At 38.7% G+C, this 26,774-nt stretch overlaps 1 protein-coding gene across 2 annotated transcripts; it reads right to left on the reverse strand.

Annotated features, from left to right (window-relative positions):
- On the reverse strand, positions 1-26,774 carry PLGRKT (plasminogen receptor with a C-terminal lysine). 2 transcript variants are annotated; one of them, XM_086771166.1, is made up of 5 exons: positions 26,726-26,774; positions 26,368-26,454; positions 6,368-6,498; positions 5,280-5,389; positions 1-211 (listed from the first exon to the last, which is right to left on the reverse strand). In XM_086771166.1, exons 2-5 carry the CDS (start codon positions 26,446-26,448, stop codon positions 90-92), a joined length of 444 nt encoding a protein of 147 aa, XP_086627292.1. In that variant the 5' UTR covers positions 26,449-26,454; positions 26,726-26,774; the 3' UTR covers positions 1-89. The 2 variants fall into 2 exon arrangements, with proteins under 2 accessions (XP_086627292.1, XP_086627291.1); XM_086771165.1 differs by lacking the exon at positions 26,726-26,774 and having other exon boundaries at positions 26,368-26,541.

Below are 26,774 nucleotides of genomic sequence, written 5' to 3' on the forward strand. Positions count from 1 at the left end.
TTATAATTTTATCAAAATGTAATGATCCACTTATGTCCAAAACCAGTATTACAAACACATTTCAGATATTAAGCTTTAATGCCATCTTCCTATTTTTCTATGAAGAACTTGCTCTGAGATCTTCTCATTTTCTCCAGGTCTTCATAAGTGAGTGCTCCTTTCGGCAGTTCTAGCAAAGTGTTCTCTGTGTCCAATATTTTCTCTGCTTCCCCTTAAAAAAAATAAAGAAATCAAATAGATTTTCTTACCTTTACTGTGAGAAAGCAAAGGAAGTAAAAAAAAATATAACCCACAAAACACCAAACTGATGAAGCTATTCTTGTTTGGGCCAGAACAAGAAAATACCAGGCCACAACTACTTGTTTTTCAAACAAACTTATGCCAATGCAGCATTAAAGTGATCTTTAAGGAATTTTTGACTGCTAGGATAACTGCACATGGAAGTGTTTAGTCTGAACTGAATATCTGCCTCAGGCTACATTTGTTTGAAAGAACTTCAGCCACAACAATCAATTGTGCTGTTGTTTTTGCCGCTTCTGTTAGCCCCTTTTTCCTAAAAAAAAATACACTGAGTTATAGTGATGTTTTGTTTATAGATTTATTACACACATGCTTTGGAATGAAGGCATGCAATACGGCAAGGACTTGGCATCACCATGTACTTTGTACCAACCCCATACTGTATCTGACCAGTTAGGAGTCTAAGAAGAGGGTGGATCAGACATACACATAAAAGCACACATAAGCTTCAACAAGTAAATTCTCTGTACAGAGTATCCTAGAGTGCTATATTTGCGCACAAATTTTCTTCTTGTTCGGGTCTGGGCTAAAAGATGTGAGGCTACAGGCAGAAAGTGGGTAGCACAGGACTTGAAGAAGCATTGGTCAAAGCATACTGCTCACAAAAAGATTTGGTGAGACAGTTACCTAAACATGCAATCTTAACAGCATAGCGGGGAAAGCTTGCAGGGTGCAGAATGCTCTGGGTAAGGTTGGAATGAAAATATCTAGGACAGAGAATCCAAAAAACAAAGATAGAGAATGAACATCATACATAAACTGTGGTGGTCTGATTGTGATATAAGAAAGGATGAAGATTAGGCAAAGAATGTGTTTGTTTTGGCTGATGCCATTTGGTACAATGCCAACAATGTTGTTTACCTATGTCTTAACTCCTAGCTTGATGATCATAATGGCAGTGATTTGAAGCAGTATTTATGTGCAATAAATCTGACTGAACATTGTAATGAAGTCAAGTTGTGGCCATTCTTTAAAACACGTCTCCAGCTGCAATTTTGGTAGTATTACAGTGCTTGGGATCCCCACACATCAGTAGTATCCCACAGGACGACACTGGTTACTACTCCCAGTAACTGGTAGTAACACAGTATCAGTCAGTTGCATACAGCATCTGATTACAGAATAGCAAGAAATCTTAGGTGATGGAGAGTTGTTACAGTCAAATCTCTATGTCTGTCACTCACATACACTAGAGCAGACTGTCCAGTCACCATCCTTCTCACAGGATACAAGGAGTGAGATATATAAATCTTGGAAAAGGTAGTCAGAGTTTCATTGCTGAGTGAAGAAGTTCTGTGCACTTGGAGGCTGGCTCTATATTCCCTCTATAATCACTTGTCTGAAAAACACCAACAATATGTACTTAGACTGAGAGGAAAAGCAGAATAGCGAGGGCAAGAACACAGATAGCAGGTCCATGACTGATTCTTAGTGTCCTCAGCCACTCAGAAAAGATAGTGCACCTGAGGGCTGTTCTGTAACCCTGCTATCCCCCAAAATTCAGTTCCGGTACACGACCCTGGCACACTTACAGCTTTTCAACAGCACAAGCAGAACGCAAAACAGGTATTTCCCCCTATGTCCTCAGTTTTTGCTTGAATTAGCCCAAGGTATAAAGCAGCAAAAAAAAACCCCTTTGATTTCAATGTGTGTTGGTGAAAGAGAAATAGAGGAACCTTCCAGGGGTATAAACTGATTCCAAAGAATGAAGAACAGCAGATGCAGGGCTATTTATTCAAGGTGGTTCAGATACAAGGAAGATTGTGCGGCACGGAAATAACTGATGATTAGCTTAGGAGAGGGAACTGGATGCAAGTATGAAGATAGGCATACCCTGGAGGAAAGAGACCAGTTAAAGAGGGAACAATAAAGGGAATGGTGTATACATTCATTATTACATCACAGAGATGAAGTATGGTGTGCACTAACAGAATACATGGGCAAGCAGAGAAGGTGTTGAGAAAATAGTACGGGAGTGGACACAGGGGTCAGCTGAGTAACAAGAACAAGCGTTGTGTCTGCAGGTCAGTTGTGTCATAAAACCTTCTCTTCAACTACTTACCTTTAATCTTAAAATAAAAATGAACTCCTCAACCTGACTTATGAACTTTGTTCTGATTTTTCAGCCCAGATTCATTCAGGCTAGTCCATTTCCTTTTATTCTACTGCTAGTATTAGTAATTAATCATAGAATCATAGAATGGTTAAGGTTGGAAGGGACCTTCAAAGGTCATCTAGTCCAACCCCCCTGCAAGGAGCAGGGACATCCCCAACCAGATCAGGTTGCTCAGAGCCTCATCCAGCCTGGCCTTGAATATTTCCAGGGATGGGGCATCCACCACCTCTCTGGGCAGCCTGTTCCAGTGTTCTACAACCCTCATTGTAAAAATTTTTTTCCTAAGATCTAATCTAAATCTACCTCCCTCTATTTTAAAACCATTACCCCTCATCCTATCGTAACAGGCCCTACTGAACAGCCTCTCTCCATCTTTCTTGTAGGCCCTCTTGACATACTGGAAGACCGCTATAAGGTCTCCCTGAAGCCTCCTCTTCTCCAGGCTGAACATCCACAACTCTCTCAGCCTGGCCTCATAGGAAAGGTGCTCCAGCCCTCTGATCATCTTTGTGGCCCTAATTATAATTAGTTTAATTTCTTTCTCTTACTTTCCTTTATCCTATTCTGTAAGTAGGATTTGTCTCTCATGCCTTTTTATGAGGCTAAACAAACTAATCACTTTGTTTTCTCTCGCAAGGCAGCTCAGCATACCCTAATAATTTTATTTCTTCAGTAATTCTAGATTCCTTATACAGAAGTGATCCAAAATATGTATAAATTTCCTACGAAGATATTACTGTTTTCCTGCATCAATAGCTTCCTATCTGTATTCTCTATTTGTACTAAAGTTGTGAAATATCCATCCTTGAAGATATTAAAAAGCCTCTGGATATTTTCCTGGGCAATTGGCTCTAGGTGATCCTGCTTGAGCAGCAGGATTGGACCAGACAACCTCAAGAGGTCCCTTCCAACCTCAGCCATGCTGTGATACTAGGAAACCATACTTGATGTTTCTAGACTTCGCTTCACTCTCATAATTTCATCACACTACTGGATTATACTCATTCTATGATCACTTTAAGACATTCAGGCTTTTTGCATCATTTCCAGCTGGTGAGCTCTGATGGTAGAAATTCCTATTAGTCTCTAACTCCTGGCTGACAAATTCAAATTGAGTCCTATTTTATTATCTCAGTTCTTGAGGTCATCAGCTGTTCTTGTACTTTATTTTTTCTCTGCTGATGACACCAATCAAGTCTGTCATCCATAGATTTGCTTAGTATAAACTACTCATAATTTCAAGTACAAAAGCAATTCTCAAATATCTTAAGGAATAGTGCTAGTAACCCTGCTAAAGCCTAGCCCTCCTCTTTAAACACAAACCTTTGACATCTTCTTTTTACTGCAATGATTACCTTTCTACTAATTTCCATGTCCTTCATGCTATCTTAACCTTCATGTGATACCACACTAAATGCCTTCATGAGTTTATAGTAGATCTACTACATTTCTTTTGGAAAAAAGAAATTACTCCCCTGGAAAAGACAGAGTTAGTTTGGCATATTTCATTTTATCTTACTGTCCATTTGGCTCCATACCTTCTTTTCTCCAAAACCTTTTCAGAAGCCTTGCATACTGCTGAAGTTGCCCTAGTGGATCTGAAGTTACGAAGATGACTTTTCCTATTTGGAAAGCAATAGGATACCACATTGCCCCTCTTCAACCTGTACAGGACCACATGGTCCTGAAGAAACACATTACATACTCTTACCATGGTGTTTGCATTATGATATATTCACTCTTTCAAAATTCTGGAAAGAAAATTACCTATTTTTTAAAAATTAAAAAAAATAAAAAAATTCAAAATGTTCCTTCTGCATTGTATATACTAATCTCCTCTTCAATGCTCTGATTTCCAAGAGCCACCCAGTTTTTCTCCCTGTACTTAGCTGCCTCTTCATATTAAAATCCAAATAAATTTATTTAGTGGGACTTAGCATATATTCACAGATATACATTGCTGCATCACCTAAATATATTCACACCTGTACGCAGCAGGAAATATCTCAGAGTTTGTCTAATTGATCTATTGCTATTTTCAATGAAGTATGCAGAGTTAGGAAACCTAGGTCTTAGATCTGGAGGCTAAGACCAAGAGCGGAAACAAATTTTTATTTTTGTTTCAGTTTGTATTAGTGGCAGACAGGAAAACCAAGCTAGTTAACTAAGACAATTTGTGAAGGCAACAAGCCATGGCCTAGTGCTGTCTTCACTTACAGTGAACACCCTCATCTCTCCTTCACTAGGAATCAAAGCTCACATAAATGCATCTCCGTAATCCATACTGGATCAGATCAGATCCGTCACTGGCAACCATGAGGCAAGACCCCACTTTCTGGGACTCACCTTTCTTTTTTCCATCTTAGCAGGGCACCAGCTGATGAGTCATCAGCTGATGCCTATGTTTGGTCATGAAGGTATAAGGGCATGATTCCTGTCTATATTGCTTTATTTGCTCTTATCATCCCTACCCCTTGCCAAAACAGCAGCAGCAGAGAGGCATATAGAAGGAAATCACTAGATCTGTCATTTCTCCCAAATACGCAATGTTTTCTTCAGCTGCATCTATAGCCTTAGAATGCACATTTTTTTGAAACAAGAGAGGAGAAATTAGCAGTCTTAATTGGAGGGAAAGGCTGTAAAAGTAGAGTGAGTACTCTTGACTGGGAAAGTATCTGATTGTAACAGAGAAGAAAAGAAATTAAAGAGTAAGATTTTTGTCCACAAAAAAAAAAAAAAAGAAAAAAGAAAAAGATAAAGTCTATTGCAAGTTTTCTTCCAGCTACTCTAAAGAGATAAGAGGTTATGTGAAATATTATGCTTGGTCTGTATGTGAACCAGACAGACTTATATATACACATACCTTTTATCCTTTGCAACAGTGTCCCATAGCCCATATCATATTGATAGGCAAATATAAAGCTTAAGGGAACTATTGGCAGTAAAACTCCTGGGTTCTTCTTTTTTATTGCTCTGTTTAAAAAAAAAAAAAAAACAAAGAAGAAGTTAAAAATAAGATCATTTAGGACATTCAGCACATCAGCACTGTTAGTTTAGGTTGACCTTGACTGTCTAGGACGTGTATCCTTCTACAATCTCTAATCAAATAAGAACAAGTCTTAATTTCCTCAGAAGCATTTGTCTTCTGGTTGCCTTCTTGCTCAGCTTTTAATACCCACGGATATTAAAAGAAATGCTTCAAGTGAGTTTTGAATACATCTAACAAAAATGACTCATGTAGCATGCATTTGCACACGCATATATCCATCCAGACACATACAGCGCATAGCAGTTAAGATATTACATTTAGTTCCAACTACATCTGAGTCCACAGAGAATGAGTAATATAAGGTGCATTTAATCTGTACTAATCTGTACACAAACCCACAAGTATTTCCTACACTCACTCTAATCATGTTTTAGCACAGGAAAAACATGTTACCAAACAAGAGTCCTATAAGGCAAGTTCTTCCCATGCAATACAGCTTTATTAGCTAGAGGTTTTTCCCCCTCGGGTGGGTGTCTTGATTCAAATTTTAAGTCAACAAATTTCAGAATGTGTCTACTTGTTCGCTGACATGTTAAAAACCCCAGATGACGGAGGATTTGTTACTCATCAGTAGTTCATTAAATCACAATATAGACAAGAAAATAGCATGGCTTTTAAATAATCCCTCCTGTTCCACACGAAACATCTATTTCACACTGAACTTTTGATACCTCAGCTGTATCATTTTATTGTCAGCTCACATGGCTTTGCTTTTATATAAGTCTGCAGTACAGACATAATCCAGAAGCAGACAGAAATCTGAGTCACTTTGTCATTTGATCAACCTCTGAGCAGTTACTGGATAAAAATAACTACTTGTTATAACGCAAAAGGAAGATGCAGCAATATAGAAATACAAGTGTAATATATTTATGTTTTCTTTTAGGAAATAAACTTCATACCCAGCTGTTAAACCTGCAGCAGCAAGTCCAAAAAATGTCCCGAAATATTTGAGAAATTCCCGCGTCCAAGCAATCTGCATGGCTGTTTGTCTCTCTCTCATCTGGTTTTGCATCAGTAGTTGCCTTTCCAGCTAAAGAACAGAGAGAGGTTAAACAAAATTAAGTTATCCATTTATTTAAAAAACTGAGTTAATCTCTCACTGGTTTATAAATCCAAAATGCTAACTGAGAAAGGTTTTTTTTCTTTTTTTTTGTTTGGTTTGGTTTTGTGGGTTTTTTTTGTGTGGGTTTTATTTTTTTTTTTTTTTTCCTTTTACTTCAGGCATTCAAAGCTTTTGATTGAGAATGGTCTTATTCAGGAATAACTTAGTTTATACTAAGAAAGTGTTTAGGTCAAGTAGCAAATATTTAACGCAGAACCTTTCTAATGGTGCTTCTCAAGGTCATGAAAACCTAAACACCAGTGTTAGTTTTTGAGAGCCACTGAATTCGCAGCAGCACTCCGTATTCTAAGGCTCTCTGACCTTTGTATTTCCATGGTGATCTGAAGGGTACAATCTAGCTGCTTTCCAATTTAATCTGCTTGGTTTTAATCTAACTGATAGCATGCTGTCCTTTGAGGATTTTTCTTCTTCATGATGGATCTTAAAGTTAATAACTCTTTTGAAACACCATAGTTTACAAATATTAAAAAAAAACCAAAATGCTGTGGAGCTATCAGATCTTTTAAAGATACTAGAACAAATATCAGAAGTCCATGAGAAAATACTTCTATAACTAAAATTAAAAATAATAATGCAAATAATGCAAAAAGTACAACCTAGACAGTATATTTACACATCAAAGTAGAACTTTTTACGGTGCATAAGATTTTAAAAAAAGCAAACTCTTAGATTTGTAGGTTTTTTGGGTTTGTTTTTGTTTTTTAAAAATACATGCTCCATCTAAACATATTGGTACATTTCCACTAAATAAAGGTAAATTTAGTATTTCTTAAAAGTTCCTCTCTACTGTATAGAACACCAAAAACAGCAATGGTTTTTCCTCCTTAGAGTGCTGAAAAAATAGGAATTGTGCCAAAAATAAGTGGTCTGAAACCAGAGTACAGAAGTTAGTTAACACAGTAAGAAGCCTGCTTCTTCCCACTAACGTTTGTAACTCATTTTTTGGGAAGAAACAGAGTACCTGAGTTGGTATGTCTAGCCTAGTTAACTGAGTTGCATAAGAAGTCCAACAGGGTACAGGAAACAGAATATCAGCTGCCTAAAAAAAAGTGTATTCTAGAAAAGAAAGAACAAAGAGTGAATTCAGAAAGTTCTCTTCTCATGCATCTATAAAAGCAATTCAATCTGTTCTTTTCTCCCGCTTTCTAATTCAAGAATAATTTAAAGGATTTGTAATTACTTAAGGTTTCCACCCATTTATTCATCTCCATTACTATTGATTTAGCCTGAACAGAACAATTTCTGTTAAATTGTTACTAATTATTTCTTCAGACTATGTTGATCTTGCTATCTCATTTACAAGCTCATTCAGTACCTAGATAGGTAGAATTAATTTTTTAGACAGCATAATAAAAAAAGGACATATCTAATTACATATAATTGTACACAGTAGGAAAAACAACATTCACTGTAGTCTCACAATACTGTTTCATCTGTTTCTCTTTCCTCAAGACTTACGTGGCAATTGTTGTTCTCACAGAAAATATCAACAGGCTCTACCTTCCTGATATCCATAATTTTCAGATGGCTTTTTTCAGAAGTAGTAATTATATGATGGCAAACCACTTAATACAATATCAAAATAATTAGATTTTATTTTGTCACCTATGAGACACTTGGAAATTCTAAAGTAAACAAGCACACTGCCCTTTAATTAGCCCCATTGTGGTCCCCCAGTATCCTAAGCCTGGTAAATAGCTGAGGGTTGATGTGACATGATAAAATAATGACATGTAATATCAACTTAATGACCTCTATTTTCCCCTTCAATTTGATTATGTGTGTAGTTTGCACACGTGTGAAAAGTATTAAGGGATCCTTTGTTTGCCTGTTAGTATAGACAAGGAGCCTACGCTTCCAAGATTTGCAGTATTACCCTAAATGAGCTTCAGCGTGAAGAACTATATGGGGGAGGAAGTGGGACAGGGATATGCTGATGAAATACAGGTCTTGCTAAAAGGAAACTTAATGAAGAAGAAAAACAGACAGTTCAATATGCACAAAGTGTAGAAAGAAGTATGCATGGAATAAAAAGAAAGCTGTAATTTTAAATCTACAAGAGTAAACTAAAGGATCCTAACATGATTTATTTAAAAACAAAAATAAAACAACAAACCTCCCCTTCATACACGTTATACTTTGATAGTTATACATTGATATCTCTTTAAAACACAAATACTGAGAGAAAAATATATCACTAAGTCACAGACACTAAGGTCAAACAAACACCTTTCTGCAGGAGCTTGTCATATCAAATTTCAGAAGCCCAAGGATACTTCCATGCATATCTGCAAGTAATTTATATAAATAACTTCTACAAACGAAAACAGCATGTTTTGTATATTATAAACAGCAGTCAGATAACATAATCAAATGACTTTTCATAATCTTTTCTAACTAGAAGGATTTTTTTTTTTCACTTAAAACAACCCTCAACTTTCTACATGGTACTCATTTCGAAAATAAAGCGGAGGAAAAAACGCACAGAAAAATGCTCATAATTCCTTTCCTTTGAGCGAACTTGTTCAATGTGGATGTAAAATCTTACCTAGATGAAAGACAATACTGTCCATGGGAGTTTTAGATTGATGAATCTTGGAGACGAATGTTTTACACGTACATGGGGAAGTGCAGCCAAGAAGAAGAGATTTTAAAGGAATCTTGATGCACAGAAGGCTGTAAAAAGTAGATCTAGTGACATTTACCTAAACTAATAATTTAATTGTTGCTGTTACTGAAGATGCATGATGTTACAATGAACAGTTTACTATATAAGATCTATTTTTGTCCATAAACTTACAATGTAGCACCAAGATGTTTTTAGGGATGCTAAGTAATCTGCAGTACTGCTGCAGAGGTTTGTTTTTAAATCAATTTTTATTTAGTTGTAAGTTACACAGAGAAGATCTAATAACACATAAATATCACTAAATGTGCTCCAAAATCTCTCTGAACCTATGCAATCTCCTGCCAAACCCAGGAATATCTCTCCCAAACATCAAAAGTGCCCTTACTTATGTCCTCCTTCAGTCTGAAAAAAAATCTTCATTCTTGCCTTCCATTTCCAAGATCAGTTTTGTCACTTGGCATAGTTTCATCTTGCCAAAACAAAGGATTACAATGCTGTAGCTGTAGGACTGTGACAGGGATCTGCATAATGAAGAGATTTAGTCAAACTGTTCCAAGGCGACTCCACACAGACTTCACTGGATTTACACAATTACTTCACTGGATTTCAAGCTTTCCTTAAGGAAAAGGAAAGGGAAAACTGAGCAACAATTATGGCCAAAGTTGTCCTAGAATATACTGTTTCATTGCACAACTTAAACCTACTGGAACAATTGTAGAAAAAAAACAAAACAAAACAAAACAGTTTGGAGTATGCCTCAGCTCTTCTCAGAGAGCACCACACCATAGCCACTGTGCTGCTATTATGTTCCACACATGGGCTCCAGCAACACGTGTTCAGCAGAGCAGGGAACATCCTTCCAGCAGACTCTGACAGAGCAGATCTAAGGCAGGGCACCTACCTACCCTGTGTCTTCAAAGACTGCTTTAACATGTGCAGACCCAACATCTCATCAGCCGAACAGGTTTATGGGCAATGTTTGAAAAGACAGAGTACAAGCATTTAAATGAATTTTGGATGCTCTAAGTTGCAAAATCAAGGACCTACATGGGCACTCAAGCAACTCCTATGAACCTCAGTCTTCCAAAAAATTCAGGGCAATATCCTTGTGCTTACCCATGTAATATGCCAATCTGAATTGAACATCTTGAGCTCCAACAGTTTTGAACGAGCAGGATACCCTGATACACTGACTTTACATCAGGAAACAACTACTGGTAGATCATAAGGTAAAAACTACTACATTAAGATTATGTTAACCTTAAGCAAGTCAGGATTTGAAAGTAGATCTATATAGGGAAAGACTCAGGAGTCCACCACAAAAGATGATTCCAAGTAAGATGAAAGATAGAAAACCAAATAATGTTTAACTGCAGTTTAAATCAATATCCCATTTTCAGCTGTTAATTTCTTAGTAATTGTGTCTTATTTTCCTCCACATGTGTTCTATTGAAAACACCAGCCACACTGGGGTAGTGAAAGGGTGGAGAAGACTTCTGGCCTCTTAACATGTAGATTTTATGACAAAGGTCAAGTTGTACTCCCTTAGGACTTACTTTGCAATTATGTTTACAACACTTATTTTCCCATTATGGCAGATCAGAAGCAAGAATTAGCAGAATAGTTTGGGTTGGAAGGGACCTTTAAAGGTCATCTAGTCCAAACCCCCTGCAAGAAGCAGGGACATCTCCAACCAGATCAGGTTGCTCAGAGCCTCATCCAGCCTGGCCTTGAATATTTCCAGGGATGGGGCATCCACCACCTCTCTGGGCAACCTGTGCCAGTGTTCTACCACCCTCACTGAAGGATGAAAAAAGAAAAATTAAAAAAAAATTCTTCCTAATATCTAATCTAAATCTACCTCTATTTTAAAACCATTACTCCTTGTCCTATCACAACTGACCTTGCTATAAAGTTTCACCTCATTCTTAATTTAAAAGTTTCTTTTAAATTATGAACAGTAGGTGTTAATTTTACTGCAAACCATAACTTCACATGTAAAACTTTATAGGTGATAAAATTAAAAAAATGTCTATCATTCAAATTTAGCAGAGGTGGGCTGTAGTTTATTTAGAATAATCTCACTGATGGGAGAAGTTGTTTACTGAGGAAACAAGCCACAGGTGCACATCATACACATCAGGTGAGCAACAGTTCACTATCCAAGTATCATGTCTTAGGGAATAAATTCTATTTCTTTTTAAATACATAAGCCTCTCATCTATGTAGCATTAAAAACTTCAATAGGAACTATTTACATGACTATGCTTGCATAAAAACAATAGGTAAAGGGTCTCGGGTGCAGATTTACCATGGGAGGAAGGGAGATGCTGTAGTTTTCCCAGCCAGGTTGCTGTGCATGCCAAGAGAGCTGAAACTGTGATGTGGATGTATGGGTACACATCCAAGCTCACTTTTCTATTACTGTTAAGAAATCACATCCTACAACAATCAGACCACATTTTAGAGACACATATAAAAGTACACTCAATATCATAATCTTTAAAAAAAAAAAACCTACATAAATCTCCGAGTTTAATTCCATAATGAACAGATTTTCTTAAACAACAGTAGCAACTTCCTTACTGGTAATAAATACTGATTGCATAACTTTAAAATTTAATTTTAGTATTTCAACATAAAATGGGTACTAGTAGGAAGTAACATTTTATATTTTCTAACACTCTCAGGAGGTCTCAATTAGAAATAACTTTCTCATTTTTCTTTAAATACAGCTAGTAGTTTCTCAATAGTGTGTGAGAAACTGTAAGGGCTGATTAGCATTTGAAGTCTGCCACATATCAACCGTCATAGTAAAAGGAAATCAATCTGACAAAATGAAACATGACAGATGACGAGAAGTGAGGCGGAGAAGGAAAAGGTCAGTTACTGTGAAACTGATAATGCTTATAAAGTAGTCAGTGGTAACCGTCCTTATCATTTCTATTGATTATTCTTCAGACTGTCACAATGATGTCAAACCAAAGAAAAGAGCATTTATACCATCATTTCATTGATTAAAATCCAGTGGGAGAAAATTGTCATCTGAAATAATTTAATCAACTTTGACAACTTGCAAAAAAAACCAACAGGTCTTTCGGGATTGCAAGCCACATCAGTACTGGTAGAAAGAATGGAAATTTCTGATACTTTAGACTCTTAGTTTGTTTTCTCTCTTTCTTTATGCCTCTCTGTTTCGTGTTCAGATGCTGTAGGAAGGAACTAATACTATTTTGTTTTCTACTAAGTGATGCCATAGCAAAACAAATAGGATGCAAGGTGGTGTACAAAGGCTCAACAGAAATGGAAAGCAAAATGCTCCCTCTTCACTGTCCGTATGTATTAAATACAATTTCTTTGACGTATTTCCTGCAGGTCAAGATGTATCTGGAGAGAGGAATACACAGTAACCACTCGTGAATAAAGCCTCTATATGCAACTTGACATATTTAATGGCTCTCCTAGCAGATACACTGTTTCCCCGAAACCCTCTAAAATAGTATGGCTGGAGAGGGGTCATGGTAGTAAACCTACACAGGAAACTGTATTTCATGTCACCCTCATTAAGACATAATTATGCTGACAGCCTGGTAAACAGATATTCAGACAGAAAAGGAATTAATCAACCTTAGAAGGAATTACTAGCCACATAAATATGCACCGTCTCTGCTTAAGTTCTGAAACTCGCTACCTAAATCTAAGAAAATATAAACATGAAGAAACTGTGGGAATATCCTTACACTCACATTAAAAGAACCTCCAGTTTTGTCATGGGCTTTCCTCTTGCAATCTGTTACAGGCCACAGCTACTGTGCCTACAATAGTTATTTTCACTTACAGTTTTTCAATGATCAGAGTCTCTGAAAGCATTCTTTAAACAACTAGTAACTTTAACTGCTGAGTACTCAGAGATACAATAAAAGTAAGGCTTAATTTTTCAAAAATGTGACAGTCATACATACAAAATCTGCCACTCACAAAACACTTGTAAAACTTGGTGTGCAAGTGGTATAGCTAAGTAACTGCACAAACCCCTTGCAGCAGCAATGCACCTGGCATCTCAATAAATTTCATAAGCAGGCAAAAGATTAAAGGCTTATGTGACTCGTCCTAGGTGTCACACTTCCTAATCAATGTGCAAAACAAGAAGCTGCCGCAAATGGTTTTTTAGCAAAAAGAAATGGAAAATAGAATAGTAATACCTATGTTTATACCTGCATTGTAAGCCATCAGAGTGCAATATAGACATGATAACTTGTAATAATTACGCAGTGTCTGCTTGGTTCTATGACCAGCAAGCACACAGAAGTGTCAGGAAATGGGTCTCTAGATCAAACAGTTAAAATAAATCAGACTTAAATGTTTTATTCTGCCTCTTCAAAGCTTGTTTGCAAATATTTTTCACATCAAGTACACAGAGCAATTAAAATTATTAGCACTGCAAGAAGAAACTACACTTCCTAAAAAGAAAACTCAATTTTTAAAGCTTCGAAGTGCAAAAACATGTTACAAAACATTTACAAGCTAAGAGCTATCATAAAAAGAAAGAAATCTCTTAACGTTAGCCACAAGCCAGAATGTAAGCTGCACTAAAAAAAAAAAATCCTGTACATTCTTGTTGTTGTCAATAAGTTAATGGAATTATATGCCATATAAAAATAAAATAACATCAAAACCACCTAAATTCATTTGACGTTTTAATCCAAAGAACTGTGGTACGAACGTGAGTTTTCTTGGTGGTAACCTAGTGCTTCCATGATTCTGCCACATGGCCTTTGAGCAACAAATATGCAGCAGAGTGAAGAAAGGTGTCCTCCGTCTGTGTTTAATAATCTTATCTATGGTGCAAGCAAAATTTAAAGGTACTGTTATCAGTGTTTAGAATTCTCAGGAATTTTATACAAGCTCTATAAAAAAAAAAAACCAACAAAGTCACTGGATGGCTTGTTATGTAAAAAATGGGTATCCATGCTGTAGGAATAGTAAAATAGATCAAGCAGTGTAAGACAGAGTTGAAACTACAATATCGAGTTGTTTCAAAATGTTACTAATAACTGAATAAGTAAGAACTACTCAATTTGTTTTTTCCATTCCCCAATAATGCCTCTAGGTATGCTGCTTGTGTGCCTCATAAACCTGTTTTTTTAAAAAAAAGAAATAAAGATTCAGAGCATTGAATGAAAAATTAAAAGCAGAAGAAATGGTTGTAAAATGATACTGTGGTATGAAAAGGTGTTGTAACACCAGCAAAACCTGCAAATACGATGTTTCTTCCTATCTGTTTCAGAGTCTGACTTGCAAAATTACTGTGGCTCTCTTTGCACCATTTTCATTACAGAATGAAAATAGGCATAAGATCTCTTTATTTGTCCATTGTACCTCCTGGGATCTTATCATTTCTCCTCAATGCAGGGGTCCTAGTTTGTCCCTCCCTCCTCCCCCTTTTTCTTAGTATTCAAGAAATAGTATTTCATAGAAAAACAAGTAAATGGTCAGATTTGACTTCAGTGGACGTAACAGCAGAAGATTAAAATGGTAGGTTTCCTCTACTAAGAAGGAAAGAACTAAAATTCACAGTGTTAAAGGAGGCAGCTTCAGAAGGCATTTTTTCTTTGAAGTGAGTTAAATCCCCCCAAGAAACTAAGCCCACACAGGTTAGGGTTAGCTGCAGGTGCACCTCCAAGTAAGACAAAAGTTTTACCTAAGCAAGCTGATTCACAATGATATATACTAGTCACAGATATTCTCCAGGAAAAAAAAAAAAACCCTAGTAGAACTGATTCCACTGAGCAGATTTAGTTAACATTTGCCTCATTACTGGTGGAGCAACCAGTCTGTTTTGCATCTTTTGCTGGTAGTGCTTGCGTATTATAAATAGCTACTGAAATCCGCTCTTTGTAAACCACTGCATGTATTTCCTTGTAGTGATCCCACAGTCAGTATTCAGTACAGCTAGTACCAACCAAACTGACTTTTTTCCTCTGAGATAGATTGTTCTAATCTTCCTCAGTACAGATATCATTCATCTTGTTCTGTTCCATTTGATGCACGCAAACTAATAAGGATATAGAATTGTTACGAGAGAGCATTTATTTCCTGAATTAAGCCCAGATCACCTAAGGGGCAAAACAATTTTTCTAATGCTTCAAGACAAATGCATTAGAGATGCCACAAGCACTACTAGTGCCTTGTCAATAGAAAAAAAAAGTAGCTACTTCCCACCCCAAAGGAAAAAGGATGGTAGAGTCAGGAAAGGGAAAGTTTGCTTACATTTTACACCACATGGAAAAAAGGGAACAACTGTTTTCATTGTAACATAATTTTTTAAAAAATCCTTTTGACCAATTCTCAGTGATAACTTTAGCAAGGAAAATGTTAGGGACTTAGAAAACTGCAGAAAATTACTCACTGTATAAGACACCAGGAAAAATTAAATTCTTCAGATATCATCATGGAGGTGGCTGATCTTTTAGTAACAAAGATAAGTTTGCAAATCAGTAGATGGAAATAATGTCATCACACAAAGTTTTATTAGCCACAGGAAGGACTCTACAGAAAGCAGCCTATATAGAAGCATGTATTATTTGTCTTTTTTTTTTTTTTATCAATGAAAGTGATAAAGCATGAAGAGAAGTTCTATTGTTCAGAAACTCATTGGCGTTTTAACATTAGCCACTTTTCTCCCTGCCAAAAGTCAAAACATAGCCTTTCCACAGCTACCTTGTCTTGTGATCAATTGATAAATCATCAATATAGTATGTTGATTAACAAGTTAATTGGATTTATTAAGAAAAAATCCTACAGAATCCCACAGCACTATTTGCAAATATACTCCATCCTCAAATAAAACAGAGACTACCTCCCCCTCCCCCTACTCATACTTCCTTATACTCTCTTTTCCATTCCTGCTTTTAGCTCGAAAGTATCCTAGGATAAGGACAGGAACACGTAAGAGATACTGGTCCCTATCAAGAACAAAATGACAGGTTTATTAGGTCAACTCATCTTACCTGTCTAAGATGGAGTACTCTTAGTCTACCACATATCAGAGACTATCATTAACATTTTCCCTTTCAAAAATTTTGTTTTCTTCTCCTCTGGTTTCATTAACATTTTGTATTTGACTTTAGGTTGAATTACTAAAACAGAATGTGGCCCAATGACTAGTTTCTCATAAAACTGACCTATCTTGTAATAGATCTTTAAATTCATATGAAATTTTTAAATTAATGGAAATAAAAATTATGCATACAAAACCTTCACCTCAAATACACATTCTTTCCCAGTTCAAAACTAACTGGGGAGACAAGAGCAGGACATCATCGAGCTGCCTGATCGATAGGTCAGGTTTTCCTCATCTCTCCCTAACAACATTCTCAGAATCTGCAGTAGTAAGGGAAGTTAGCAAAGTGTTATATATTAATATATCCTAAGGACAGTAGAAGCTACTATTCAGTTCAAATCTCACAAAAACTTAACTTAAGGAAGGTGTACATATCTGTATAAAAACATTTATCTTCTTAACTATGCAGGTACAAATAATGCTTGTACTTTATCTGTGAGTAAATTGGTATTCTAATTTTTCACTTTAACAACTGTTTAAAATGCTTCAGCTGTCTCTTTCACTATATCCTGTCACATATGATACCACAGAAACTTATGTTTCTTAAAAAGTAAGAACTTCAAAACCCATTAGGAGGATAATTAGATTATCAGATACTTCCCAATAAGAAACAAACTTAAAACTCCTGTTGAAAGGTTTAAACTTATTTCTTACTGGGCATATATTTGCATCCAGCTCTGGAATCCCCAACATAAGGACGTGGACCTGTTGAATCAAGTCTGGAGGAGGGCCACAAAGAGGCCGGAGCACCTCTCCTGTGAAGACAGGCTGAGAGTTGGGGTTGCTCAGCCTGGAGAAGAGAAGGCTCCAGGGAGACCTTATAGCAGCCTTCCAGTACCTAAAGGGGGCTTATAAGAAAGACGGGGAGAAACCATTTAGCAAGGCCTGCTGCGTTAGAATAAGGAACAATGGTTTTAAACTAGAAGGAAGCAGATTCAGACTGGACATAAGGAAGAAATTTCTTATGTTGAGGGTGGTGAAACACTGGAACAGGTTGCCCAGAGAGGTGGTGGATGCCCCATCCCTGAAAACATTCAAGGCCACGTTGGACGGGGCTCTGAGCAACCTGATCTGGTTGGAGATGTCCCTGCTTCTTGCAGGGGGCTTGGACTAGATGACCTTTAAAAGTTCCTTCCAATCCAAACTATTCTGTGATTCTCACTACTATCCTCTGAACTTTTCACAGCTTTTCTGCTCATTAGAAGAAGTACCAAAATCTTTTTCCCAGCAAAGTCACCAGTACTGCAAACTAAGTAATTTTATCCCCTGATTAATAAATTCACAATTACATTTGCTTTTTATAAGAATCTGTGCTGTTGACTCAACTTACATATCAGTATATAAACATATCCATATTAAAAAATAGGCCCTTATTTACAGACAAGTATATAAAACCCAGGTCTTTTTTTAAGCTTCAGAAATCTAATAGCTTACATTCAATGTATTTAACTTTTCCTTCTTGGATATAATGCTGTAGGGTAATACTTAGTCTATTACCTATTATACCATTGCCTATTATTTCAGGCATTTTCCAATTCATCAGGACAATCAGAATACTAAACCAATCTGCCAATATAAAATTTTACACAAACAACATTTCATTCAATTATGGCCAGATTTTATTTTGAGAAACTGCTGAGTGTCTGGATATAAATTGAAATGTCCCGGTCCTTTTCCATCACTCATAATAGGTCTGACTTTATTTTTTTACTATTATTATTAGTTTAATTCAGAAAAAAAAAAATCAATATAATTTGGTCATAAGACATGGTCTATTAAGAAGCTTGCTACAGGGTATTTCTATACTTTTCTTTCAGATATAAGGACAAACTGTTGAACATGAAGAGAAACCTGCCTCATTCCTTTCATTTATTGCCATTCAATGCAAACCTCTCAGGGCAATACAACCCTGGCAGGAAAGTAATGCAATCATGCTGTTTTGCCTCTAACCAAGTGCTGACAATGTAGACGAAAGAAAAAAATACAGGATTAAGTCACATTTATCTATGCTTTCACTGAGTTTTTGATAGTTTTTCCAAATACAAATATTTTTGTCACACATCTTTTATAACATCAAATTACAGTCTAGTGAAATTAACGTTTATACATTAATGTTATGATGAAATAATGTTCCAAAGTATATTCTTACAAGACCAAGAGCATTAGAGCCATTTGCAGACATGAAAAACACTCAACAGCAGTTTCACTTCAAGTGGAATCATGAATGTATGTGTCATAGCTTGTACATACAGTGTAAAATGCATGCATCTTTCTCCATAGGCAAGAGCTGAAGAGCAGATGAAAGCACAGAACACTTCAGTAATGTTCAGATGTAGAAATATTGTGATTTATAATGTGAATGAATTAAATAAGTTATTTCTACAGGTACAGAATCCGCAAGAGTCAAATATGGTTTTGGCATTTCTATGACGTGTCCAAAAGAATGCTTCACTTACAGAAGAAACTGCTATATTCTTCTTCATCTTTAAAAAGTCAGACTATGCATTAATGCACTGGAGGATGAGGGATGAGTTCCCTAGCAATGTTTTACACTACGTGCCCAGCTATTCAACTTAACAATTTTCACTAACTGGGGAAAAAATGCCACTAATTTTTATTTCTCTTATTAATTTGCATCACTGCCAAAGCTTCAAAACAAGCTGTTAAAACAAAGCTGGGGGGAAAAAAAAGCAAAACATGTTCCTAAGGGTTAAAAAAAAAAAAAAAAAAAATCCTATTAGGCACAGAAGTGCCAGGAGCTTCAATACCGCAGGCTGGCCCTCAGCAAGTTCGCTGACGACACCAGGTTGTGTGGTGCCGTCGACACACTGGAAGGGAGGGATGCCATCCAGAGGGACCTGGACAGGCTGGAGAGGTGGGCCCGTGCCAACCTCATGAAGTTCAACCAGGCCAAGTGCAAGGTCCTGCACCTGGGTCATGGCAATCCCAGGCACAAATACAGGCTGGGCGGAGAATGGATTGAGAGCAGCCCTGAGGAGAAGGACTTGGGAGTGCTGGTGGATGAGAAGCTCAACATGAGCAGGCAATGCGCCCTTGCGGCCCAGAAGGCCAACCGCATCCTGGGCTGCATCAAGAGAAGCGTGGCCAGCAGGTCAAGGGAGGTGATTCTCCCCCTCTACTCTGCCCTGGTGAGACCCCACCTGGAGTACTGTGTCCAGTTCTGGAGCCCCCAACACAAGAAGGACATGGACCAGTTGGACAAGGTCCAGAGGAGGGCCACGAAGATGATAAAAGGGCTGGAGCACCTCTCCTATGAGGACAGGCTGAGAGAGTTGGGGCTGTTCAGCCTGGAGAAGAGGAGGCTCCGGGGAGACCTGATAGCAGTCTTCCAGTACCTCAAGGGGGCCTACAAGAAAGATGGGGAAAGGCTGTTCAGTAGGGCCTGTTGCGATAGGACGAGGGGTAATGGTTTTAAAATAGAGGGGGGTAGATTTAGATTAGATATTAGGAAAAAATTTTTTACAATGCGAGTTATAGAACACTGGAGCAGGTTGCCCAGAAAGGTGATGGAGGCCCCATCTCTGGAAACGTTCAAGGCCAGGCTGGATGAGGCTCTGAGCAACCTGATCTGGTTGGGGATGTCCCTGCTCCTTGCAGGGGGGTTGGACTAGATGACCTTTGAAGGTCCCTTCCAACCCTAACCATTCTATGATTCTATGATTCTATAATGTAGCCTTCCCATGGCTCAAACTGAACCTATATGACACTGGGGACCCCAAAAGAGGGAAAAGATTCGAAAAACGAGGAGAGGCTGGCATGAATTTTCTGAAAAGAAGATGTAATTGTACTGCATTCTCAAAATAGAAAAATCAACCCCTTACTTCTCCAGCTTCAGTTAATACTGGAATTTTTTTCACCAAGGAGTGTTGACCCTTTCCCGTGCCCACACAGGGAGGGTACAGGGAACAAGTCTATAAAGTCCCAAAGGCTAACGGATACGAAAGCAGATCTATGGCTGTTTTCTGGCTATCCAATATTACCTGGGGAGAAGAATGCACTTTACAGTCTGACATAATAAAATAGGGAGAGAGCAGGGATGGCAGGAGAAGTGGAGTGACACTATCCAGAGATTCATATTGCAGACAGGAGGTTACAATTAAACATTTTTATTATGGGTAAATACAAGATTTGTCAGAAGTATATTATTTTCCTAGCCTGTTTATCTTCTCAAAGGTTATGTGGCTCCCATCAAAGATTAATTTGGAGGATTATCTCTGACTCCTGAATGCAATTATGCTTTCCCACAGAGAAGATTATCCTTTTATCTGACAAGGAATCCTCTTGCTGGGGAAAAAGCCCCAAAACTCAATCAAACAAAACTCCAAATCGCTCTTAACTGCTATCCCAAAACAGCAACAACAAAAATCTGTTAGCCACAGAAACGATGATATGCCCTAAGCACTAACTAGTCTCTTTTCTTTACAGCACTTTCAGTGACTTTTGGCTCCTCCTTGATCCTAAAACTTACATTTTTGAAGAATCCCAGTTCTCCAGTCTTCCACTCTTATCAGTCTGATCTGCCCCTGAAAGCCTGGCAGAACCAACCCGCTATAATCTTAAAGCAAGACTTTTGTAACAAGTTTTGCTTATAAATGGAATTAGCGTAATTGCTGATTTTGACAAATTTATCTATGTGCTACTGCTGGATACATAATATTAAGCAGTGCTGGGGAAACTTACCTGTGAATACAGCAATATGTAGTAGAAAACTTTCAAAATATACAGGAGATTGTACTATTATTTTTCAAGTAAATTATTCCCACAGACAACCAGATTTCTGCTTAATTTTTGCAGTCTGACATGCAGGGCACACTGAGGCTTTAATTCTGAATTCCCTTCCTTGTGATGTTACTTGTGTATCAGTATCACTATGCACACCTGAAGCCTACATAACAACCGTCAGTTAAAAGTTAGACCAAGTCACAGCTTGTTTCAATAGATTGCTGCCATGCATGTGGTGCTCAACACGAGTGCACACATCAAGCAGTCACTGGTCTGAGTCACTCTTAGTCTGGGAAGAAGCAGATTTGAGGAAATCCTGCCCCATAGGATCCACAAAATACAGCAGGCCACAGTCTGTGCCTGCTTCCACAGTGGTTAGAGCATCACACAATAACTCGGGTTGGACAGGATCTCAGCAGGTCCTGCTCAGAACAGGGTCAGCTATGTGATCAGACCAGGCTGCTGAGGGCTTCACCCAGTCAGGTCTTGAAAACCTCCAAGGACAGAGGCTGCACAGCTTCACTGGGCCTCTGCTCCACTGCTGTGTTGTCCTCGTGGTGGAAAAGGTTTCTCCTTATATTCAGTCTGAGCTGCTCTGCCCATCCCATTTCAATGTATAACCACTATCTCTCACCTTCCTGCAATCCACCACAGTGAATATCCTGGCTCTGCTTTCTTGATAACCTCCACACAGTTGCTGGGGGGCTGCTGCTGGGTCCTGCACCCCAGAAGGCATCCCTTTCCAGTCTGAATAAGCCCAGCTCACTTGGTCTCCTCTCAAGAAGTGCTTCAGCCCTTGACCATCTTGACGGCCTGCTGCTAACTTTGCTCCCAGGGCATCTCACCCACCAGTTCCCCGAATAAGACAAAACTTGCTCTCCCAGTGCCCAAGGTCTGCACCATACTACATGCCTTCCTCAGTTGCCTCAGGACCCTGACCTTGCCAGCACAGCCAAGACTACCTTTGATATTACATCCAAATCAGTTCTTCCCTATTTGTGAGTAACAAATCCAGCTGTGCACGAGCCCTGGATGGCCCATCCAGCACCCACCTGTATCAAACAGTCATCCCTCACATTTTCCAGAAATACACTCAATTGCTTATGCCCTGCTTTATGGCCCTTCCAGCAGATGTTAGGGAGACTGAAGTCTCATGAGAACCAGAATCAGTTACCCAGAGGCTTTCTTCAGTTGTTTAAAGGCTGAAGACCTGATTGGTGGTCTGCAGCACAATCCCATCACAGTCATGTTTTGTGGCATCTCCTCTAACCTTAACCCACAAGCTACTCCTTCACATCATGGGCAGAACTTCTCCTTGTCTTCCCTACCTGTTTTTCCTGAAGAGCTTGTCTCTATCCATTAAAGATTTACAGTTGCCTGAGCTGCCCTACCATGTCTTAGTTACTCCCATGATGTCGCAGTTTTGTGACCAGAAAACAGCTCTAGTTCCTGTTTGTTTATCAGGCTATGTACATGTGTACTTGCACATATACAGGCCTCCTTTCTCCAGAACCATCAATTTAGTAAGCTTTGCTCTATGTAGTCCTAGAATCTAAATCATTAATAGTAAAAAAAATAAATTAAACATTTTAATCTGTATTGTGCCATAACGTTCTACCATGATATTGTTCTTATCACTCTAAATACCACTACATATACAGTATATAGGGTTGCTTTAATATTTTTATTATTTGAAGACTTATATTATGCACTAACCATGCTTAACTCTGTCTCATCACAATAATGTCACTGTCTAGAAAAAAATTAAAATATCTAAAGTGTTCTAATCCACCCTGTTCTAATCTATACTGAAGAATGAATGATTAGACACAAAATTGCTGCATTCTTAGCCGCCAGTTTCAATATGTGTATCTTTTTCCAGGTCACCTCGTACATCTTTAAATGGCTTTCTTAGTAAATAGTTATTGAAATAGCTTTCTCAAGGTATACTTCAGGGTTGTTAAAAAAAATGGCAGGGAGTGAAAGTCTAACCAGGACAGAAAGTACAGAACATAGCACTTCAACAAAAGAAAAACATGACATTCCTCTCTAATTGTGCTAAGAGCACCCACATAGCTCATGAAAACAAATAATCTGCTATAAAAGCTCTGAGACCTGGAATCTCTTCTTACCTCTTCAGCCACACTAAAAGCACTTAGCAAGGCCACACACTAGGCTTGAGCTGTAGATCTCATATATTAAGTGTTCAGAAAGATTTTTGCAACAAGGAGCAGGCTTGTGATAAAAACAAAGCCTCAACAACTTCTACCAAAACCAGTTTTCACTTGATACAGACTGGTATTTCATTCTGGAGCCATACTAAGACAATACAAACAACTGGCAAGTCCTTCAATGTCAACACAAAACAACAGTTGAGTTTTTGTTATTTTTCCAAAAAGCATGAAGATAAAACTTACAAGGCCATAACCCCTTATTTTCAGAGTTATCCCAACAAGGGTGTAAAGAAAAAAATACGCACACAACTTCACAATATCTTTTAACATTCTCTTTTACTGAAGTAGTCAGGCTGGTTTGGGCATCCAGAATACATCAGAGCAACTCTAAAACTGACTAAGCTTCAGCGTGTACCAAGGTTTGGGATTTGGAGAGGTCTTTACCAACTTCTGACATGTTAGTTGCCTTCCTATTTTTGCAACGGTGCCCTTCCAACCTACAGTCCTCCACAGAGAATAAGTCAATGACTGAACAGCTTTGTATCTTCTCTCCATTCAGAGGAGAGCACATACCTCTTTTTTTTTTGGTGGGGTTTTTTTTGCCTTAAAAAAAAAAAAAAAAAAAAAAAAAAAAAAAAAAAAAAAGAAGGAAAGGGTGGGGAGTGTTCTGACATGGAAACCAATAGCACAAAAATCCTGTTTCAAACAATTTACAGTAAATTTATTACTTAGCCCAATCTCAAAGGAACAGGAGATGCCTTCACAGATTCTGACTGTGTTACCAACACCTGCGTTTTGTTCCAGGTCAACCCAAAGACTTATTAGTTCATTCCTGAGCAGTGTCTCACCATCATTGCTAGTAGGGAGGGCATTCTGGGAGAAACAATTTTGATGACTTCTTGATCTACATCAATTGGCTTGGAGTAACAATAGTATCCTATTCCCTCAACATTGTAATCATGGGGCACGCCAAAGTACATTCAGAAGCTATGAAAATCTCCAAGAAGTTTCTATCCTGTGTGTTGTTTTGGGATAGATTTACATTCAAAACAAATCAGTGGTTTTGAGTCGCTCATAGCAAACACATAATATTGCTTGAAGTGCAAGCTTCTACTTTATTAATAAATACTATGGTTTTCAGAAGAAGATGGGAGAACTGATAGCATCCAAATCCCTGTGTTTCACCATAAGAGAATATCTAATGCTTTAAGTTAAGCTACTTCATTCTGGTCCCATCATGACCTAACTTCTACAGGTATTTCTAGTTACAACTTCTGTCTAAAAGAAAATAATTCAGGCTATACTATTTTCCACAAATAGCCTGAAGTAGTCTGCCTAACACTACACTGCAGACACATCACAGGTTTTACTCAAGCATGGAAAAGGCAACTGGCACTCTCACCCTCTTCCCTACAATCTTCCTCAGCTCAGGGCAGAGCGATTTTCTTCCATCCCCTTATAACACAAAATGTAGTCCTCCCCATGCCCCCACTGCATCTTTCACACCTAATGTAACTGCCCACTTTATACATTTTTAGAAAACGCAGGTTTTCTAACACAGTCGGTATGTCTGCCAATATTGAATAAATCAGACATGGTCAGGTATTTGTAGTGTTAGAAAGAAATCTACTATTTTCATTATTACTATTGCCAAAGAAACACAACACAGGGAGAGTTCCTGCAGAGCAACTTGCAAAAATTTTGTACGCAATAATGAAAGAGCTTTTTTGTAACTGTCCTCAAAAAAAGCTTACTTTTTATGTTGGCATGAGCATTTGGGCTAGAACTAGAATTGTCAGGCATCTGGGGTCAAGTCTGCAGCACCTTACAAATGCTAGCTTGAATTCAAGCTGTTTCTTCAACTCTCTCTCATTCTGCACAGCAGAGAAGCAGATCATGAAGCAAGCCTCCACTTTAATTTCATCATCATTCTCTCCAACTGAAAACCTTTCAGTCATTTGGATTTCCAAAATTTTGGGGGTGGGAGGAGCCCTGCTGTATAGGGAAAAAAGTAAATACAAATTGTTTGTACTCAAAACTCATGGTTGCATTCGAGAAAGGTATAACCTAGCAAAGGCACAAAATTATGTTTAAAATCTTGCAAAAAGTTAATTTTCTTTAAACTGTTAAGAGCTACCCAGTATTTTATTATACCACCTCTCCTTATTCTATATTCCTCCTTCCTAGCCACATCTCTAGGGTCGCCTCCAGAGTTCAGTTTACACGTATCCTACAAAACCTACTATCTGCACGCTGCTTTGAAAACTGGAATATGCCATCTACTGGCAACTTCATAAATTTACCTGTATTCAATTTAAGCGCCAAACTAAAGAGGCAAACTTCAGCCAAGTCCTTCAGATTGCATCCCAGCACTTAGTGTACAAACAAGTTACAGAGCCTAAGATTCCTAACAACAAATCACAAAGCTGTAACTAGTGCTACACTGTTAAGTTCTGCTCAGTGCAACTTTTTGAGCCTTCGTCCAACTGGTTTTCCTTCTTTCTCTGCTGCTATTTTATTATTTTATGAGAGGGCATAAACGATCCCCTGTGCCCTATGTATTCTGAGGTTTCTAGAACACTGAACAGCTGTGTAATTCCTTTGTAGTAACATGGAATAACTGCAGTTACTTAACTGCACCTAAAGAAAGAGTTGGCTGAAAGATTTTGTACAGTGGAAGAGCTGAAATGTATCTAACTCATCTATATTAAGAGAATGGTATCCACGTTTTAGTAACCACGCTGTTCCTGATTCACGTTAACATGTATGTATGTTGCTTAACACATGAGTAGCCCAGCTGGGCTTCCGGGGACTGTTCAAGGTCAGTTTCCAAAACTGTATTTTTAGGGTCTGGCTACTGTAAGGATAGTTTCCACCTCCACCACTTGTCCACACAGACTTCCAAGGAAGCTGTTTGATCCAGGGAAAAGGTGCTCTACCCCTCTGAGCCTGCTGAGTTAGCCGGCCGCAGCGGAACCGGCGTAGTGTGTGAACGGAGCACCTTTACCCCGGGAGCAGAGCGAACCTCGGCGGGAGCAGCCGCAGGCCCAGCTCCGTGCAGACAGCGGGCCGGGGGTGACCTTCCTCCACACCGGCGTCTGCGTTACCTGAAGCCGTGAGTTCATGAGCATAAACTCCTGCTGAGCTTTCAGATTCTCCTTCATGGACTTCGAGAAGATGAACCCCATCGTGCCCTGGAGCGCAGAAGAGACGAGGCAGGTGAGGCCGGCGCTTGCAGGAAACGCAGGCGGATCCTCCTGGCCCCGCCCCGGGACGGGCCGCCCCGCGGGGCGCCCACCGCTCCCGCCGACCTTCGGCCCGCCTCGGCGCCCGGCCCGCCCCTTCACGCCCGGCGGGCCTGCGACAGCCGCGCCCGCCTCCCGCCCAGCGGGCGGCCCCCGCCCCGCTCCGCTCCCGCCGCCCGGGCAGAGGCCACCGGCTCGGCCCCGCCTCGCCTCACCTCACCTCCGCAAGAGCTGCCGATCGGCCGCGGGAAGAGCACAGCGGCTGCAGG

The sequence above is a fragment of the Chlamydotis macqueenii genome, chromosome Z, assembly GCF_036417535.1.
Source record: "Chlamydotis macqueenii isolate bChlMac1 chromosome Z, bChlMac1.mat, whole genome shotgun sequence".
Classification (NCBI taxonomy): domain Eukaryota; kingdom Metazoa; phylum Chordata; class Aves; order Otidiformes; family Otididae; genus Chlamydotis; species Chlamydotis macqueenii.